Consider the following 21,297-nt stretch of genomic DNA (forward strand, 5'->3'; position numbering starts at 1 on the left):
CAGAGAGGGCGCCGCAGACGAGGAGGAGCCAGAGATGAGCCAGTGAAAGGGAACTGTGAGGACCTGCAGTGGGGCAGTGAGGAGCCAGAGTTGAGCCGGTGAGAGGGAACTGTGAGGACCTGCAGTGGGGCAGTGAGGGTGCCGCAGATGAGGAGGAGCCAGAGATGAGCCGGTGAGAGGGAACTGTGAGGACCTGCAGTGGAGCAGTGAGGGCGCCGCAGACGAGGAGGAGCCAGAGATGAGCCAGTGAGAGGGAACTGTGAGGACCTGCAGTGGGGCAGTGAGGGTGCCGCAGATGAGGAGGAGCCAGAGATGAGCCGGTGAGAGGGAACTGTGAGGACCTGCAGTGGAGCAGTGAGGGCGCCGCAAACGAGGAGGAGCCAGAGATGAGCCAGTGAGAGGGAACTGTGAGGACCTGCAGTGGGGCAGTGATGGTGCCACTGACGAGGAGGAGCCAGAGATGAGCCAGTGAGAGGGAACTGTAAGGACCTGCAGTGGAGCAGTGAGGAGCCAGAGATGAGCCGGTGAGAGGGAACTGTGAGGACCTGCAGTGGAGCAGTGAGGGCGCCACAGACGAGGAGGAGCCAGAGATGAGCCAGTGAGAGGGAACTGTGAGGACCTGCAGTGGAGCAGTGATGGTGCCACTGACGAGGAGGGAGCTCGTCCAGGGAGTTAATGAAAGAGAGCTGGGGAGAAAGAGGACTGCTGAGCAGGAACTGTGAGGCGGGACTAGTGAAAGAGGTGGTGAGAGGCTAGTCAGGGGAGCTTCTGAGGAGCTGATACGTTCTGTGAGGAGGAGCTGGTGAGGACGGGAAAGAGTCTTGAGAAATGATGAGGGGGAGAGAAGGATGTCTGCAGTGCTTAATTTGAGCCAGTGGTTGCTGGCTGGGGCCACTAGCACTCATTTGGCACTTATTTTCCCTGATCAGGCTTTTAGCGAGAGCAAAAGAGCGAAAAACACACAAAATGGGAAAGACCGAGGAACAGAAAGACAAAAAACCATCCCAAAGCAAGAAAAGAGGAAACTGCAAGAGAGACAAGAGGGCAAGGGGTATCTGGCGGTAGATCAAAGAGGCCTGGGGTAAATTCAGGACTGTGTAGCCTTGGCATTCTGAACCCCAACATTTAATAGCACCGGTCGCGGTCTTCTGAGCAGAGCTTGGGGCACCGGCACGTACTCTTTTACAAATTAAGCCCTGGGGAGCTTATTTATGAACACCTTGCGCTGCCGGAGTGTCACTTTTTGTGACGCTCTGGCGGCACAAACTACAAAATCATATTTATGAGGTTACACAAAGCCATTTTGGTGGCTTTGAATGGCGTCATAGATTTGGCGTAAGGCAAGGTAGTGCAAATTGCTGCGTCGCCTTACTCTGCATCAAGGAGGCGTTCCATGGGCATTGCGGTAGCTGTTTCCATGCAACACCCCTGGATTTTGACGCTGACCCAGATTTACTTAATCACGCAAACCTGGGGACCCGCCTCCCCCGGTGAGGTGCAACGAGTAGTTTCTGTTTCCATGTGTGATGCCTTCTGCAGCACACATAGAAAGAGGAAAACACCTCTTAGGATTGCTTTTGTGCAGGAAGGTGTCCCATAAAAGCCCTTAAAAGAGGCACTGAATGCCGGAGGTGCACCGGAGCATAAAGTAGGACCTTAAAGCAGTTATACGTTTCACAACCTCTTACCAGTCACCTGGGTGGGCCCACTCTAAGAAGAGTCCAGGCCTATGGGCCCTAGCACCTCCTAACGGCAGTAGGGTTGGGCAAGATTCATATTAAAGGGAGGCAAAAGGGCTGGGGAAGAGTCAGCCATGAGCAAGACATGTACCTCTGAAAGGTGGAGGGCTGGGGGCAGAGGCAGTTATAGGCCTTACTCTAGCTGACACTGGCTGACTCTGCCCCAGCTCACTGGCCTCTTCCAGACACCAGCTTTTTGTGGGGTCGTCCTGTCACTCAGACGGTCAGTCTGCCCTGGCAGGCCCATCTGTCCAGACCCGGGGTCTGCCTAGCAGTGCTCCTTGTAGTCGACACAGCAGCTGACGTACTGGACGCAGGAGGCGTTACAGTTGCAGGGTAAGGTTTTGGAGTAGGCGCCACAGCGGCCCTGGCAGGAAGTGACATCGACACCCGCGCAGCTGCAGGCGCCATTGAGGGAGGGTCCACCGTCAATGCCGAGGGTGGGGCTGGTCGGGAACCGCTCCCCGCTGTAGTTACCTTGGGAAAAAGAGAGACAGTCAACATCTGTGTATAAAGGAAAGGAAGGCAGAGCACACCGGGGAACGCGGGCAAAAAAAGAGGGACTGGGAGATACATGCACTGGGACATGGAGACACAGGCACTGGGACATGGATGCACAGCCACTGGGACATGGAGGCACAGGCACTGGGACATGGAGGCACAGGCACTGGGACATGGAGGCACAGGCACTGGGACATGGAGACACAGGCACTGGGACATGGAGACACAGGCACTGGGACATGGAGATACATGAACTGGGACATGGAGACAGACACTGGGACATGGAAACAGACATTAGAACATGGATGCACAGACAATGGGACATGGAGACAGACATTGAGACATGGACACAGACACTGGGACATAGACAGATACACTGGGACATGAACTGGAACAAGCAGCCACAGGGCACTGGACATGGAGCCAGATACTGCGGCATAGAGACATACACTGGGACATGGAGACACAGGCACTGGGACATGGAGACACGGGCACTGGGACATGGAGGCACAGACACTGGGACATGGAGACACAGGCACTGGGACATGGAGACACAGCCACTGGGACATGGAGGCACAGGCACTGGGACATGGAGACAGACATTGAGACATGGACACAGGCACTGGGACATGGAGGCACAGGCACTGGGACATGGAGACACAGGCACTGGGACATGGAGACACAGGCACTGGCACATGGAGACACAGGCACTGGGACATGGATGCACAGCCACTGGGACATGGAGGCACAGGCACTGGGACATGGAGGCACAGCCACTGGGACATGGAGACACAGGCACTGGGACATGGAGACACAGGCACTGGGACATGGAGATACATGAACTGGGACATGGAGACAGACACTGGGACATGGAAACAGACATTAGAACATGGATGCACAGACAATGGGACATGAAGACAGACATTGAGACATGGACACAGACACTGGGACATAGACAGATACACTGGGACATGAACTGGAACAAGCAGCCACAGGGCACTGGACATGGAGCCAGATACTGTGGCATAGAGACATACACTGGGACATGGAGACACAGGCGCTGGGACATGGAGGCAGAGCCACTGGGCATGGAGACACAGGCACTGGGACATGGAGGCACAGGCACTGGGACATGGAGACAGACATTGAGACATGGAGACAGACATTGAGACAGACATTGAGACATGGACAGATACACTGGGACATGAACACATGAACTGGAACAAGCAGCCACAGGGCACTGGACATGGACACATGCACTGGGACAAGGAGACAGATACTGGGACATGGAGACAGACACTGGGGCATGAAAACACAGGGCCCTGGGACATGGACACTGACACTGGGACTTAGAGACAGACACTGAGACATGGAGACACAGGGCACTGTAACATAGAGACAGACATTGGGACTTGTACACCTGCACTGGGACATGGAGACAGACACTGGGACATGGAGACAGCCACTGAGACATGGAGACACAGGCACTGGGACATGGACACTGACACTGGGACATAGAGACAGCCACTGAGACATGAAGACACAGGCACTGGGACATGGAGACACAGACACTTGAATATGAAGGCATACTGGGACATGGTGACACAGGACATGGAATATATGAGTAAGTTATTTTAAAACTAGTAGTTTGAAGCAAGACGCAGGCCAGACTTGTATGTGATTACCAACATGTTCTTGCAGTGCTTGTAGGATATCCTGGAGAGATGTAACAGTATCTATCCCTTTGTTTATCCCAAGAATTCAGACATGGGGAATGCGGGTACCCACGCAGACCGTCCACATTTGTCGGGGGCCCCTATTGGCCTTTCAAGGATTGTCAATGTTGTGAAAGGACATACAATTTGTGTTTTACTGAACCCTGGGAGCCTAGGTCTGTGGTGTGCAGACTACAAGCAGCTGTGTGTCCTGCCATAAACTTTCAACCTAAAGACCAGTATTCATTTTTAGGTCTCGCCTGCGTCGCAGCGCATGCGCTGCTTCGCCTTGGTGAGATCTATTGTCGTTGCTTTTGTGTCCGGCTTCTCTGGAAGAGGGGTTGGTGTCCGCCCTGTCTCCTTTAGGCCCCGCCCACCCTGACTGGAGATCCTCCTCGCACACTGCATCAGCGCAACACAGGACCTTCAGGCAGTCTCCTAACACGGTCCGCCCTGACACCCGAAGCCTGCCAAGGCCGCCGCACACTCAACGCTGTGTCCCGTGTGGTATTTAGCCAGGAGGCAAGGCATGATTTGCAATTAATTGTTTATTCAGAAGGTGGTACTTGATATATTTTTTAGAGTAGTCTAAGGCTGGTGGCGTACCTCAGCATTGCTGGCAACCGTCGGTTTTGTGGAACTTGGACAGTTTTGGGTGCTCTTTGTAGAGGGTGGTATCATCACGCCTGGCTAGCGGGTAGGTTAGGATGAGTGTGCAAGTCTGAGCCATGCAATTAAAAGGTGTATCGGAGGAGGTCTGTGCTTAGTGGCAGAGGTTGGACCAAGAGTGTTAGGGCTAGGCTGTTGTAGCTGCAATCGGAAGTGAGGTAGCTTAAACCCCCCTGCCATTTACTCCCGTCTTCTCCCTCTCAGCTTGGGGCGAGCCGACATAGGTCAAGAGGGCGGTTGGATTGCAGAAGGCACGTTCATTGGGCGGACGCAACAGACGGTGCGCTGCACGCTCGCGCGCTCCTGCGTTTTCGGAGGCGGGGGTGGAGACCGAGCGGCGCGTGCTGGCAGCAGTGGCTGTGGGTGAAGGCGTGTGCCCTTGCAGTCAGAGCACGTGCTGTCGGCGACAAAGGGCGTGTCTCCTGACATCCAGCCCTGCCGCCAACCAGGCACAATTAGACTCACAGCGGCATACCTGTGGTGACACCTTTATGTGAAGAGGTATATCGCCACTGCCCTACCTCCTTAACCACCAGCCTATTGTCTGGTCTGTCATTGGGTAAGGGGGGAGTGGAAAAAAGACTAGCCAGGGCTCCCTTGTCCCGCTCCCGTCATAACTACTCCCCAACATTTCACCCAACACCACCATAGACCTAAGAAATTTGTTCACCGCAACCTCCGACTTGGTGGGGCGGGGGCACTTTAGTTGACTGTTGGGACACAAATGTTCAGTTTGATCCTATGATCTGATTGTTACCAGCAACAACGTTACACAACTCGTAAATAACACTTTTTAGGTTTTGTAATACGTAGCTCAAATGCCGACCTCGGTATTTTCAAATGCACATGCGTGTTATTCAGACTTCGTGAGTGTCCTTTCTTCTCATGGTGTACGTAATGATGGGAACGCGAAGAGGGAGCTAACAAAAGGTAAAGTGCCAAGTGCTGCACAGTAAAAACGGGAGTGCCACGGGCCGATTATATGTAGTATGCGTAGATATTGAGACGCTTAGGAACTGAATAAGGAGACAAAAAAGAAGTAATTTTCTTGTTCTAAGTCAATTTATATTTTGTCTTGTCTTTGCATTTGATTTTTTATATTCTGTTTTATATATTTATTCTTCACGATAGCTATAAGGTCCGCCTGTTATGCGCTTGACAGCTGTGTTTTATTGTGATTTAGGGATCGACTTCAGCCCAAGTTTAAACTCACTAGAAGGTGATTTGAACTGCCGAAAATCATAAGGGAGGTTCATATATTACAATATAAAGACTCTCTAAAATGAAATAGAGACCGCACATCCAACGGTCCAGAGACCTTCAGTGACTTTTTATCAAATGGAAAATATGGTCGAAGGTCCTTTGCCTGATGCCTTAAGTTCTGCAAGTTCAGATACTCTTTCATTTCAGGTTAGAGTAAAGAATAACTGTCCCTCTTGAGACTACAGAACGACTAATGACAAACTTGCTGTTATCAAATGCCACAAGTAGATAAATGGTGAAGGACGCTTTGCTGCTCAGCCCCCCTTCTGCTGAAAGACTGTCTCAGATGACATCTCTTCAGTTTAAGAGAAGCTCAAGTTTAAGTCGAAATTTAACAAAATTTGCTAAAATAATTTCTTAATTTTGTGGGCTTTTACATGTTGCCATTTAGGCCAAACATGACTGTTAGACCCGGCCTCGTAGCATGGCTCTTCCTGTCCTCGCACTACCTAACCTGGTACCTGGGACCCCAAGCACACGGCCCAGCCAATCCTTCCCACCAGAACACACACACGCGACCCGGGCATCCCCGTCCATGGCCTCTCTCCTTTCGGCCACCCCGGGCACGCGTGCCCACTTCATGCACCAAGATGGCCGCCTGGCCCCAGCACAACCCGGGCCTAGAGGCGCCACTCCGGCTGGAGGACATCACGCTTCCAGGGGATGAGAGAGGGAGGAGCCGTTTCTATCGCACCTCTGAACTCCCCTGGGACGATGGGTTTCGATCGGCCCTCCGGCCTCCCTGAGGGCTGGCTCCACGCCTGCTGGGTGTCTGGGACTCCTCCCGACCCGGCCCTGAAAGGATCAAAAGACAATGGCAGGAAACCTCGACAAGCGACCCCCAGGTGACAAGACCCCTGCCTGCACAGACTCCGGACATCAAAGAGGGGTCGACCTATAACAAGGGGTGCTCTGGGACTGTCCGGCAGATTCGCCTTGGAACATCTGAGCCCTGCTGAGTGACTCGCGGCTCCCTGAAGATTGTAAGACCTCCGAACTTGTGCTTGAGCCCTGCTGAGTGCCTCGCGGCTCCCTGAAGATTGTAAGACCTCCGAACTTGTGCTTGAGCCCTGCTGAGTGACTCGCGGCTCCCTGAAGATCGTAAGACCTCCGAACTTGTGCTTGAGCCCTGCTGAGTGACTCGCGGCTCCCTGAAGATCGTAAGACCTCCGAACTTGTGCCTGAGCCTGCTGAGTGACTCGCGGCTCCCTGAAGATCGTAAGACCTCCGAACTTGTGCTTGAGCCCTGCTGAGTGACTCGCGGCTCCCTGAAGATCGTAAGATCTCCGAACTTGTGCTTGAGCCTGCTGAGTGACTCGCGGCTCCCCCAGACTCTCTTTGGTCCCGCCGGACCCCACGACGACAAGCGTATCCCCCAGCTCTAGGATTGTGAGCTGTGCGCCGGGTACGCTCCTGCATTTGATCCATATCCCCCCAAAGACTGTCCCGCTACCTCCTACCCCCGCCAAGACTCTGTGAGCCCACGCTCTGCTTGTAAATATCTGCCTTGCTGATCATAAAGATCCTACCACTTCGATTTGATAAAGCTTGAATCCTAAGAACCCTCGGTGTGGTGTCTCTTTGTCGTGTGGTGCCGAGTGTACGATCCTAGATACGAGATTCCTCCCCTGCGGAGTCTCCCGCCAGTGCCCGGCTACGATACTTTGAGGGTGGGTCTCAGGACAGTCAGGGCCCCCTCCGGCCCCCTCTGAGGTCGCCTTCTAACATTGGTGGCAAGCAACGGGGTTCGGGCCCATAACCTAGAGATCGTACCGTGAACGACTGACGCACTACCGACAAAAATGGCAGAAGGAAGCGCCATGAGCCCCGCAGAAACCAACACCAACAGGGTGTTCCAGGTGGAACAACTAGAAGAATACACGCACAAAGAACTGAAGCAATTCTGCAAAGAACTTAAAATCGCTACCACCGGTCTCAACACCAAAGAAGATTTGCAGAAAACACTGAAAGCTTGGGTGGATGCCGGGGCCTCCCGCCCAGAAGGCATGGGGGAGCGACACGACGAAGCAGAACCCCCCCAAGGCGAAAGCAGCAGCAATCAGGTGCGAGGCTTCGTGCCAGACGGGGGCCCTTCCCCGGAAGAACTCGCAGACAGAGAGAGAAGTCGCAATCACGAACTCGAGTTAGCCAAACTCAAAATCGAAGGCGAATTGAAATTAGCGGAAAAAAAGCTAGCAGTAGAACAAATGCGCGTACAAGGCGAATTGGAAGAGAAGAAGCTCCAACGGGAGCACGAAGGAAGGAAGCTCCAACTAGAGCACGAACGCAGCTTGAAGGAGATCGAGCTCAAAGCCAGAAACGAGGAAGGGAGGCCCCCGGGGAACCGAGAGGCAGCCTCCCCGGCGGAACAGAAGGTCCACATCCCCAAGGACGTGGTCAAAGAATATTATAAAAATGATGACATTCAACAATGGTTCAGGGCCTACGAGGTCGCCATGACCTCTCATCGGGTCCCGCAGAAGGACTGGGGGGCAGGCTGTGGGGACGGTTTCTGAGCGAAGGAAGGGACACCCTGCTCGACCTACCCATCTCCCTGCAGACTTCCTACAGCCACATGAAAGAGGCTCTCCTCACCAGGTACGGCCTCACCCCAGAGATGTACCGTCAGCGATTCCGGGACTGCAGGAAGATCCCGGGCACCACCTGGGTGGAGTATGTAAACTTTTTCAGTAGGGTCTTCGATGGGTGGATCAAGGGCAGCAAGGTCACCACCCTCGAGGAACTCACCGACCTCATGTTGTGGGAACACCTGGCTGCGAACTGCTTTGTGGAACTACGCCAGCATCTGCTCGACAGCAAACTCACCGATCCCAGGAAGCTGGCTGTGGAAGCAGACCGCTGGACCAACACCCGGGTCCCCCGGAGCATTGTAGGAGAATACCCCCGAGCCAGTCAGGGACCAGCCCGCCAGAGAGGGGGAGGGAACCAGGGAGGGCAGAGAGAGTCCCAGTCGAGTCCCCCGAAGACCCAACCTCCACCTTTCCCGGCGCCCCCCCCACCAGTCTCCGGACCACCCGGGAGACGGGGGCACCGGGTAACCCTCACTTGTTTCCGTTGTCAGAAGCCCGGGCACTACGCCAATGACCCGGAGTGCCCCATGGCCCCCCAGGTCCCCCCTGCTGCAAACCCTGCTAGACAGATAGCCAACGTAGCCCTGGGGGAGGAGGTTGAGGACACCGGGGAGTGGGAACCCGCAGCTATGGCCCTAGTATCCCTGGGAGATAGAGAGATGGTCCCTGGTAGCCTCCTGCCCTCCAACACGAAGAAGTACGGGCAGCTCGTCAAGATCAATGGCCACCAAATAGAAGCCCTGCGAGACACCGGGGCCAGCATCACCGGTGTCCTCAGGCACTTAGTCCCCGAGGAGCAGATCCTACCCAACGTCTTTTGCCCCGTAATTTCCGCAGATAATAGAGAGAGTATGTGTCAGGTAGCCCTGGTGCCGTTTGAGTGGGGAGGGGTGATAGGTAAACTGAGGGTTGCCGTAAGAACCTCCCAGCCGGTCGACTGCCTCTTAGGGACCGACCTGGAGAGTTCTCCCTGGAAGTACGTCGAGCGCAAGGCCCACCTAGGAATGATGGGACTCCCCAAGTGGGTGTGCGCCACCACCCGATCTATGTCCGCCCGACTCACACCCCTGGGGGAAGTTGAGGACACCCCGACCGAGGGAGTCAGAGCAGTCCCCGCCGAGGGTCCTCCCGTCCCCCCATCGGGAGGGTCAGTCGCCAGCGACGAACCCTCACCGTCCGACACCACCCCGGTCCCCGAGTTAGGCGATCTGGCTGAATTGGCCCCGTGGCGCCACGAGGGCGGGCCCACCCGGGAGGAGTTCTGCCGGGAGCAAGCCACCTGTCCTTCCCTGGTCGGACTGCGGCACCAGGCCGAGGGCCAAGCCGCAGGCGACCAAACCGGAACGCACCGAGTTTATTGGGAGAATAACCTCTTGTACAGTGAGCAGAAGTCGGTGGAGCTAGGATCCGGCCGGGTGCTGGTGGTACCCCTACGCTTCCGAGACTTCCCCCTGGGCTTGGCCCACGACGTCCCCCTCGCCGGCCACCTGGGTCAGGACAAGACCTACAGCCGTCTCGTGACTCACTTTTACTGGCCTAGGATGAAAGCAGATGTAGAAGCCCACTGCAAGTCCTGTCCCACATGCCAGGCTAGTGGGAAGAGTGGGGGGAAGCGCAAGGCTCCCCTCCAACCCTTCCCGGTCGTCAGTACCCCATTCGAACGAGTCGCGATCGACATCGTGGGGCCCCTGGATCCCCCCACCTCCCAAGGTCACCGTTTCATCCTGGTCCTAGTGGATCACGCCACCCGATACCCTGAGGCGATCCCCCTACGCACCGTCACGGCTCCCGTGGTGGGCCGAGCCCTGATGGGGATCTTTTCCCGGGTGGGTTTTCCCCGCGAGGTCGTGAGCGATCGCGACACTAATTTTATCTCAAAATACATGACGTCCCTGTGGCAACAATGTGGAGTGTCCTATAAGTTCACCACCCCGTACCATCCCCAAGGGAACGGCCTAGTAGAAAGGTTTAACCAGACTCTGAAAGGGATGATCAACGGCCTAGAAGAACCCCTCCGGCGTAAGTGGGACGTCCTGCTCCCCTGCCTCCTGTTCGCTTACCGGGAAGTCCCACAGAAGTCCTTGGGGTTCAGCCCGTTTGAATTACTATATGGACACCCCGTCCGAGGTCCCCTCAGCTTGGTTAAGGAAGGGTGGGAGGCAGCACCCCAGACCACCCCACGAGATGTGTTCCAATACGTTCTGGCCCTCCGGAACCAGACCAGGAAGTTCCGAGAGCTGGCCGAGGCCAACCTGGAGGCAAGCCAAGAAGAGATGAAGCGCTGGTACGACCAGAATGCCACTCTGGTTGAGTTCCAGCCGGGCCAGCAGGTATGGGTCATGGCCCCCGTGAAGCCTGGCGCCCTCCAGGACAAGTGGACCGGGCCCTTCAAAGTGATTGAGCGGAAGAGTCCAGTCACGTACTTGGTGGACGTCCAGTCGCCCCGGGATCCCCTGCGGGTCCTACACGTGAACCGCCTCAAGCCTCACTTCGTGCGGACAGAACTGAGCCTGCTGCTGGCCACCGATGACGGGGCCGAAGATGAGTCCGATCCCCTCCCGGACCTCCTGTGTGTCAAGGAGAAGGATGGCTCCGTGGAAAGAGTGAACCTCTCCCCATCCCTCACTGACCAGCAACAAGCGGACTGTCGCCAGCTCCTAGGACAATTCTCCGACCTCTTCTCCCTGATCCCCCGAGTCACCGACTGGTGTGTCCATGACGTGGACACCGGGGACAGCCCGCCAGTAAGACACCGAGCCTAACGAGTCCCTGACCGGGTCCGGTCCTGCATTCAAGCTGAAGTCTCGAAGATGTTGACCCTGGGGGTGATCGAGCCATCCGATAGTCCCTGGGCCAGCCCCGTGGTCCTAGTTCCGAAGGCAGCGGCCCCCGGTGTCGCCCCCGAGCTCCGATTCTGCGTGGACTACCGGGGGCTCAATGACGTCACCCGGGCCGATGCCCACCCCATTCCCCGAGCCGACGAGCTCATTGACCGACTCGGGGCGGCCCGGTTCCTCAGCACATTCGACCTCACCTGCGGATACTGGCAGATTGCGCTCACAGAGGAAGCCAAGGAGCGGTCCGCCTTCTCCACCCCAGATGGGCATTATCGCTTCCGCGTAATGCCCTTCGGAATGAAAAATGCCCCGGCCACCTTCCAGCGACTGGTGAATAGGGTCCTGGCCGGGATGGAACAGTTCAGTGCGGCCTATCTAAACGACATCGCCGTTTTCAGTTCCGGATGGAGTGAGCACCTCCAGCACCTCCGGAGAGTGCTAACCGCCCTGCGCCAGGCAGGCCTCACAGTAAAAGCCAGCAAGTGCCAGATTGGGCAAGGATCAGTAGTCTACCTGGGGCACCAGGTCGGGAGCGGTCAGGTCACCCCTCTAGAGCCGAAGATCGACGCCATCCTAGCCTGGGAACCACCCAAACGGAGGTCCGAGCCTTCCTGGGCCTCACTGGCTACTACCGAAGATTCATCCGGGGGTATGGCAGCCTGGTTGGCCCCCTCACCGAACTCACATCCAAAAAACAGCCCAAGAGGGTGCAGTGGACGACTGCCTGCCAGGAAGCGTTCGATGCCCTAAAGAAGGCCATGTGCGCGGCCCCCGTCCTCCAGGCTCCCGACTACTCCAAGGAGTTTGTAGTCCAGACCGATGCCTCCGAGCATGGCATTGGAGCCGTCCTGTCCCAGGTGAATGACCAAGGCCTAGACCAGCCCATCTCCTTCCTCAGCCGGCGGCTGTTGCCCAGAGAACGGAGGTGGAGCACCATTGAGCGCGAAGCATTTGCCGTAGTCTGGGCCCTCAAGAAGCTGCGCCCTTACCTGTTTGGCACCCATTTCAAAGTCCAAACCGACCATCGGCCCTTGCGATGGCTCATGCAGATGCGAGGAGAAAACCCCAAGCTACTGCGGTGGTCAATCTCCCTCCAGGGGATGGATTTCACCGTAGAACAGCGCCCTGGTACGGACCACGCCAACGCTGACGGCCTCTCCCGGTTCTTCCGCCTCAGCGAAGAGAACCCCCCAAGATGATGGGTAGTTCTCTCCGGCTTTCAGCTGGGGGGGACGCGTGTTAGACCCGGCCTCGTAGCATGGCTCTTCCTGTCCTCGCACTACCTAACCTGGTACCTGGGACCCCAAGCACACGGCCCAGCCGATCCTTCCCACCAGAACACACACACGCGACCCGGGCATCCCCGTCCATGGCCTCTCTCCTTTCGGCCACCCCGGGCACGCGTGCCCACTTCCTGCACCAAGATGGCCGCCTGGCCCCAGCACAACCCGGGCCTAGAGGCGCCACTCCGGCTGGAGGACATCACGCTTCCAGGGGATGAGAGAGGGAGGAGCCGTTTCTATCGCACCTCTGAACTCCCCTGGGACGATGGGTTTCGATCGGCCCTCCGGCCTCCCTGAGGGCTGGCTCCACGCCTGCTGGGTGTCTGGGACTCCTCCCGACCCGGCCCTGAAAGGATCAAAAGACAATGGCAGGAAACCTCGACAAGCGACCCCCAGGTGACAAGACCCCTGCCTGCACAGACTCCGGACATCAAAGAGGGGTCGACCTATAACAAGGGGTGCTCTGGGACTGTCCGGCAGATTCGCCTTGGAACATCTGAGCCCTGCTGAGTGACTCGCGGCTCCCTGAAGATTGTAAGACCTCCGAACTTGTGCTTGAGCCCTGCTGAGTGACTCGCGGCTCCCTGAAGATTGTAAGACCTCCGAACTTGTGCTTGAGCCCTGCTGAGTGACTCGCGGCTCCCTGAAGATCGTAAGACCTCCGAACTTGTGCTTGAGCCCTGCTGAGTGACTCGCGGCTCCCTGAAGATCGTAAGACCTCCGAACTTGTGCCTGAGCCTGCTGAGTGACTCGCGGCTCCCTGAAGATCGTAAGACCTCCGAACTTGTGCTTGAGCCCTGCTGAGTGACTCGCGGCTCCCTGAAGATCGTAAGACCTCCGAACTTGTGCTTGAGCCTGCTGAGTGACTCGCGGCTCCCCCAGACTCTCTTTGGTCCCGCCGGACCCCACGACGACAAGCGTATCCCCCAGCTCTAGGATTGTGAGCTGTGCGCCGGGTACGCTCCTGCATTTGATCCATATCCCCCCAAAGACTGTCCCGCTACCTCCTACCCCCGCCAAGACTCTGTGAGCCCACGCTCTGCTTGTAAATATCTGCCTTGCTGATCATAAAGATCCTACCACTTCGATTTGATAAAGCTTGAATCCTAAGAACCCTCGGTGTGGTGTCTCTTTGTCGTGTGGTGCCGAGTGTACGATCCTAGATACGAGATTCCTCCCCTGCGGAGTCTCCCGCCAGTGCCCGGCTACGATACTTTGAGGGTGGGTCTCAGGACAGTCAGGGCCCCCTCCGGGCCCCTCTGAGGTCGCCTTCTAACAATGACAAACTAAAATGAAGCTCTACTTAGAGCAGATGCATGAAATTCAGTTCTGATCTTTGCCCTAAATTGACATTTTAAGGTCCCACCTGCTAGCAGCAGTCCAGGTTCCTGACCTTGCTGGCATTTCCACTACATTCCCCTCGCTTTGTGAAATTTCTGTGAACATCCCCTAGTCCTGTAGATGCATTCCTCTGCCTTGGTACAATAATAAATACCACAGGTGCATTTTTCGAATGGGGGGCACCCAAGCAGACAACTACTGATGGCGATGTCCCTCTTTACAATTAGCAGACCTACTAGCACCAAAAGTCTTGTGCTCTACTCATCCTTCAGAGCCAGTAGTATCATATTACAATCGGGTATGACTAGTCTACCCACAATTTGAATCAGTGTATTGTATATTGTCATATCGTATAGAAAATAATAATTAGCCAACCCCGCCCCACACCTAAAGTAGTGGGGATGGATCATCCATCCCTTTATCCTGCTAAGTCTAGGGGCGCTGGATTAAACCTGATGTATATTTTCATTTGGATGAATCTCGGCCACATAGACAGTGAGGATCCTAGGGGACATCTTTGCCTAGTTCCATTCTTCATCCTCTATGGGGCTCACATATTGCTCCCATCTTTCACATAGATGTGTTAAGGGGCCAGGGTGTTGGACACCAACAATGGATACAGCCTGAAAATACCCTTTGTCCTCAGCTCTGACGTTGTAATCTTCGACTCCAAGAGGCTGAATTTGGGAGGTGCAACTAGGTTACTCCTGTGAGCTTCCCAAGCATGCGGCAGCTGTAGGTATTGATAGAATTGCGATGTATGCCTCCGCCAGCTGTGCCGATGCTCTAATATGATCACCATCTCAGATGTCGTCTAACTTATAGATGCCTATAAGATTCCAGGGGTGCAAGTCCTCCAGACCCCCCGTGTGTCTAAGCCATGTTCCACACCACAGCTGGTGCAGCTTAGAGCAGGCTTGGACAGCAATAGTGGTACATAAATTGTACATAGTATAACATGACATTTGGTTTTGGTCCTCTCCATGGTTCACTCCCTGAACAATAGGTCGACAGATCTCCTTCCCATTCCCTTCGTAGGGGTCTTATTTTAGGCCTGGTGTCCTCCAGTAAGGAGGTCTTGCTCAGTTCCTTCCATTGATGCCGGAAGTCCTGATTTTAACCCTTAAAATGATTTGTACAACTATTCTGGTTGCTAACAAGGTAAAGTTTTTCAACAAACTTCCATAGGCACTAATCTCCATATAATCATTTACGACCGCTCAGTTGAATTCCTGGAATTGTACGAAACTGGTCTCCAGATTAAACAAGCATTTGCAATGCACTAGGTCTCGCATGTGCGAGAGTTGGAGCTATTGGCATTGTAAATGACAACGCCTTTTATTAATTTGTTCTGAAAACCTGCAAGCGGTGCATAAACACGCACTTTGTACGTATAGTCCTTGCTTACGAGAAGCAACGCTGGCTGTAAAAAAGGCTGCCAGCCTTGCTTCTCATAAGCAAGGACTACACACAGCTTACAAGTTTTCAAACGCCTATATAAAAGGCATTGTCATTTACAATGCCAATAGTTCAAACTCTCGCAAATGCAAGACCTATTGCATCGCAAATGCTTGCTAGAAACACCTTAGCAATATAGACACAGACCCTGTGACATCAGGGACACAGACACAGGACTGTCGAGACACAGTCACAGGACCGTGGAGACACAGGACTGTGGAGACACAGGAACCTGGAGACACAGTTACGGGAGCAATGAGACACAGACATGGGAGCATGGGAACGCAGGAACATGGAGACACAGACATGTGAACATGGAGAGTCAGGCACATAGAGATACAGGCACGGGAACATGGGGACACAGAAACATGGAGATGGAGACATAGTCATGGAGACACAGGTACAGGAACATGGAGACACAGACATGTGAACATGGAGAGTCAGGCACATAGAGATACAGACATGGGAACATGGAGACACAGTCACAGGAACAATGAGACACAGACATGGGAGCATGGGTACACAGGAACATGGAGACACAGACATGGGAACATGGAGACACAGTCACCGGACCCTGGAGACACAGGACTGTGGAGACACAGGAACATGGAGACAGTCACGGAAACAATGAGACACAGACCAGAGACATGGGAGCATGGGTACACAGGAACATGGAGACAAAGACATGGGAACATGAAGACACAGAAACATGGAGACATAGTCATGGAGACACAGACATGGGAGCATGGCAGCACAGGAACATGGAGACAGAGACATGGGAACATGGAGAGACAGGAACATAGAGTCACAGACATGGAAACATGGAGAGACAGGAACATAGAGACACAGACATGGCTGGGGAACCAGGTTCGAGTCTCGGCAGTGACGCTTAACATCCTGTGATTCTGGGCAAATCATGTAATCTCCCTGTGCCTAACATCTGATACCTGATGTCTCGGCTCTAGTTCGCACTCAAAAAAAAACATGGAGACACAGGAACATGAAGACGCAGTCACGGGAACATGGAGACACAGTCAAAGGAACAATGAGACACAGAGATGGGAGCATGGGGACACAGGAACATGGATACACAGACATGGGAGCATAGGGACACAGGAACATGGAGACACAGACATGGGAACATGGAGACACAGTCACCGGACTGTGGAGATACAGGACTGTGGAGACACAGGAACAGGGAGATACGGTCACGGGAACAATGAGACACAGACATGGGAGCATGGGTACACAGGAACATGGAGACAGAGACATGGGAACATGGAGAGACAGGAACATAGAGTCACAGACATGGGAACATGGAGAGACAGGAACATAGAGACACAGACATGGGCTGGGGAACCGGGTTCGAGTCCCAGCAGTGACGGTCAACATCCTGTGATTCTGGGAAAATCACGTAATCTCCCTATGCCTAACAAAAATGAATGTGTCCTTCTGCAACAAAACTGGTGCTCATGTCAAGCGCTCTGAAACCCGGTGTCTCGGCTCTTGTTCGCGCTATATAAAAAAAAAACATGGAGACACAGGAACATGGAGACGCAGTCACGGGAACAATGATACACAGACATGTGAGCATCGGGACACAGCAGCATGGAGACACAAACATGGGAACATGGAGACACAGGAACATGGAGACACAGACATGGGTGCATGGAGACACAAGAACACGGAGACACAGAAACATGGAGACACAGATATGGGAACATGGAGACAGTCACATGAACAATGAGACACAGACATGAGAGCATGGGGACACAGGAACATGGATACACAGACATGGGAGCATGGGGACACAGGAACATGGAGACACAGACATGGGAACATGGAGACATACCTGGGTACATGGAGACACAGGAACACGGACACATGGAGACACAGATACAAGAACATGGAGACAGAGTCACAGGAACAATGAGATACAGACATGGTAGCATGGGGTAACAGGAACATGGAGACACAGGTATGGGAAAATGGAAACACAGGATCATGGAAATACAGACATGGGTACATGAGAACACAGGAACATGGAGACACAGACATGGATACACAGGAACATGGAGACACAGACATGGGAACATGGAGACACAGGAACATGGAAAAACAGACATGGGTACATGGATACACAGGAACATGGAGACACGGAAACAAGGAGACACAGACATGGGAACATGGAGACACAGGCATGGGTAAATGGAGACACAGGAACATGGAGACACAGACACAGGAACAAGGAGACCCTGAAAGTTGAATATGGAGACACAGATGGTGGGATAGTAAGACATGGATGCAACCTTGGAACATGCAGTCAGAGACAGAGGCACTGAAAAATAAATGTAGGGGACTGCACTGGCCCTGGTCGATAAGGACAGAGACAGGCCCTAAGACTAGGAAAATAGGTGCTGCAATGCTGAGAGAGACACCGGAAGAGGAAGTGACAGCCACTGAGAGATGAAGGCATGCACAGGCAGACTCTGAGAGGAAGACAGATAGTGGGAGACAGTGGCATGGAGTCTGAGAAACTGGAAACATTACCAGACGTTGGGACAACAGACAGATACTGGGACAGGGAGGACATTGAAAAGTGGGACAGGTAGGCTGTAGGCAGAGACGCAAGAAGGCTGGGACGGGAGGCAAATGCACTGTGAGTGACAGACATTAGGACAGGGGGATGTGGACAGTGAGAAATGGACAGGAAAAATGCAGGAGTGATTATGTCTAATAAAATATACATTTACAGTGGTTACAGCAGCTGTTCTGATCAGAACCAAGTAACTGAATCATTGCGAAGAGAACAGAGCCTTCCTCCCGCCCCGTCAACTGCTTAGAAGAGCCACGTCATCATTCTGTCCCTCAATAGGAGGTGCCTAATAATAACAAGATTAGGGAGCGTAGAGGGAAGGCCCTACATGGGCTCCAGAGATGGATGCGTCCTCCACTCTAAAGTAATTATTAAACATAAAGATCCATCTCTTTAGGGAAAAAGAGGAAATTCAAAACCTGGGTTTCAAAGGAACGGGGATAAATGAGTGTGGGTGTCTCACAATGGTTGGACATACACAGAGTTGTTTAAATACCCCTCACACACCAAGAATGACCCATGATGTCATGCTTCATCATAGGGGTCTTCCCGCCCCGCTGCGGGACGGGGCGTGCTACGACCTACGAATACGTGGGAGCACTGATAATAAAGTGCTATGTGTAGTGCAATGGGAGGGTCTGGGGTAGATGTGAATGTGAGATTAAAAAGGACCTGGCCCCTAGGACAAAATACCTTTAATAAGTCAGAGGGGGCTGGTACTAGTAAAAAGGTGGTGCGGAGACTTCCTACTCAATGTGTGGTTTACTCCTAGTATGTTGTCAACATGTTTCGATGCAGGGCATCTTCATCAGGACAGGGTTAAGATCCCTCCTATGTGCAAATGTATGTACTTATGAGAATACTATCAACATAAGTGAAGAAATGCGAAAATATACAGTACCTAATGGTATGCGTATTTATTTTAAGTGTACGTGAGGTGTTGCCTCATGAACCTTAGGGCGGGTGGGAAAAACAATAAGGAGCCTCAATGGTATCCTTAAACAGCCAATCGCTTAATGTGCACCCATCCCGGGGTTCCGTCGATAAGCGAGTGGCTGTTTAAGGATACCATTGAGGCTCCTTATTGTTTTTTTACTAGTACCAGCCCCCTCTGACTTATTAAAGGTCTTTTGTCCTAGGGGCCAGGTCCTTTTTAATCTCACATTCACATCTACCCCAGACCCTCCCATTGCACTACACATAGCACTTTATTATCAGTGCTCCCACGTATTCGTAGGTCGTAGCACGCCCCGTCCCGCAGCGGGGCGGGAAGACCCCTATGATGAAGCATGACACCATGGGTCATTCTTGGTGTGTGAGGGGTATTTAAACAACTCTGTGTATGTCCAACCATTGTGGGACACCCACACTCATTTATCCCCGTTCCTTTGAAACCCAGGTTTTGAATTTCCTCTTTTTCCCTAAAGAGATGGATCTTTATGTTTAATTCTCAATAGGAGGTGCCTAGAGAAGGTATCAAAACAGTGCTTACACATTGTAATAAAACCTTGTAACAAGGAGACTTGAAAAAGAAAAATTAATAAAACTGGTGAATGGATTTTGTGGACTTGTAAAGCCAGCAGGACACCAGCTGTGCAGCGCCCCTAAAGATGGAGCGGTCCTGGGAGTGGTGGACATAGAACCCTGGAATGTACTCAGGTTTGCACGTTTCCAAGAGACGTCAGATTTCACTTTTGAAAATGTAAAGAGCTCCTTTTCATCATCCATGAAACTCGGCTCCCAGGCTCCATCATGGCTGGTGGATTTCTTTATTTTTACTTGGAGGGGGTTCCTTGTTAGAGGGGTTGAACCGTGGAGGACTCAGCCATCCCGGGGATGTTCCAGCTAAACAGTCTCTGCTTTGAGTCAGATTCAAAATTAAAATATATAAAGACAAAGAAAGGACTTTGAAGATCATTTTACTGAGCAAAGTATTATTATTGTGAATGTATATTTGCAGCCTGATGCAGAGCTAGAATGGTTCCATCAAAGAAGTCTGGGAATACTGAATAATATGCTCTGGAATACTATTAATGTGGGGCGGGATATGAACCCTAGGATGCCCAACCAGAGTAGGAATGCCGCCACTGTAGATGAGGGGGATAGAGCAGGTGTGATTCATCCTTTACCCCTAAAACTATATATAATATAGGATCTCCGCCTACGGTAGGCGCCGTTGAACCGCATAGGCTTCGAGAGTATGATCTATGTGTTATTATTGGCCGCACACAGAGCGATAGACACACAGACCCACAGGTCGTAGAAGTAACTCATCACGTGTTTCATGTCATGGTTGATTCCTGGGTCTTCTCTTAGTATTGGAAGACCGTGAGGTTTATCGTGGGAAGGTATTGATAGCTGTCCTGTAAACCTTACTGTTGACATGCGCACTGCTAAGAATCAAACAAAAGATGGTCGTGCAGGTGACAAGAAATACAAACCCCTAAGGGAAGGATAAAACAGTCCGAATTGAATCTGGCGATAAGGGCTATTCATTTATAGATTTATTTAGCAAAATAAATAGACACCATTTGGTATCTATAATCAGCTCTATCAGTTCTAGCCGAGGCCCGTGACCAGATTGTAGACGTATGTGGGCTTCACTCTTTTATAGATGTCTAGTTTAAATGAGGGTCATAACAAAAGAGTTTATTTCTCCAACTTGTCGAGGTTCAATAGCTGACGTAGGTTCAACTTCCCTGCAGAAGCGGCGGGATTGGCCGGTTGCTAGGCCACGCCCACCTCCGTAGCCACGCCCCCTCGGACATAACCCGCGCTGATCACGAGCGCCGCGTCTGATTGCAATATGCACAGCTCTTGAGGCACAGCCGGGAGCAGGGCACTGAGAGCTCATTTATTTTAAAGCTTCTTGAGTTAATAACTGTACTGCATTGTTTTAATTTGCGCCGTATTGAATCCCCTCCTACTCAGCAGAGTGTTTGCTGACGTAGGTTCAACTTCCCTGCAGAAGCGGCGGGATTGGCCGGTTGCTAGGCCACGCCCACCTCCGTAGCCACGCCCCCTCACGCCCCCCCTGGACCCTCCTCTCTGCCATAAAGCATGTGTCCCCACCGGAAGGCGCGCATAAGGCAAGCTCGTCTGCGCTCGTCCGCGCCGAGGACGGGCCAAGGGCTACCCCCCCTGCTGCTCCAGTCCCACGATCAGCTACCAATTCGGTGAGACTCATCTACACCTCTGCCGAACTACTTGACCTCAGGCACGCAGCCGATTTTCCTCATGCTCTACCACATCTATGGTATACCAATCCCATCCTAGGCCCATACCAATGTCCTATTTGCAGAAA

General features: G+C 53.2%; 1 protein-coding gene across 1 annotated transcript in view; it reads right to left on the reverse strand.

Moving 5' to 3' along the window:
• Positions 1-879: 879 nt before the first annotated feature.
• LOC146797149 (deoxyribonuclease-1-like) overlaps positions 880-21,297 on the reverse strand; it is a 67,160-nt gene continuing 46,742 nt past the window's right edge. The window contains exon 10 of the mRNA XM_085629824.1: positions 880-2,216. Within this exon, the coding sequence (XP_085485950.1) occupies positions 2,008-2,216 (209 nt within the window). The 3' untranslated portion in view covers positions 880-2,007. The remainder of the gene's footprint in view (positions 2,217-21,297) is intronic.

The sequence above is a fragment of the Triturus cristatus genome, chromosome 10 (genome assembly GCF_964204655.1).
Source record: "Triturus cristatus chromosome 10, aTriCri1.1, whole genome shotgun sequence".
In the NCBI taxonomy this organism is placed as follows: Eukaryota; Metazoa; Chordata; class Amphibia; order Caudata; family Salamandridae; genus Triturus; species Triturus cristatus.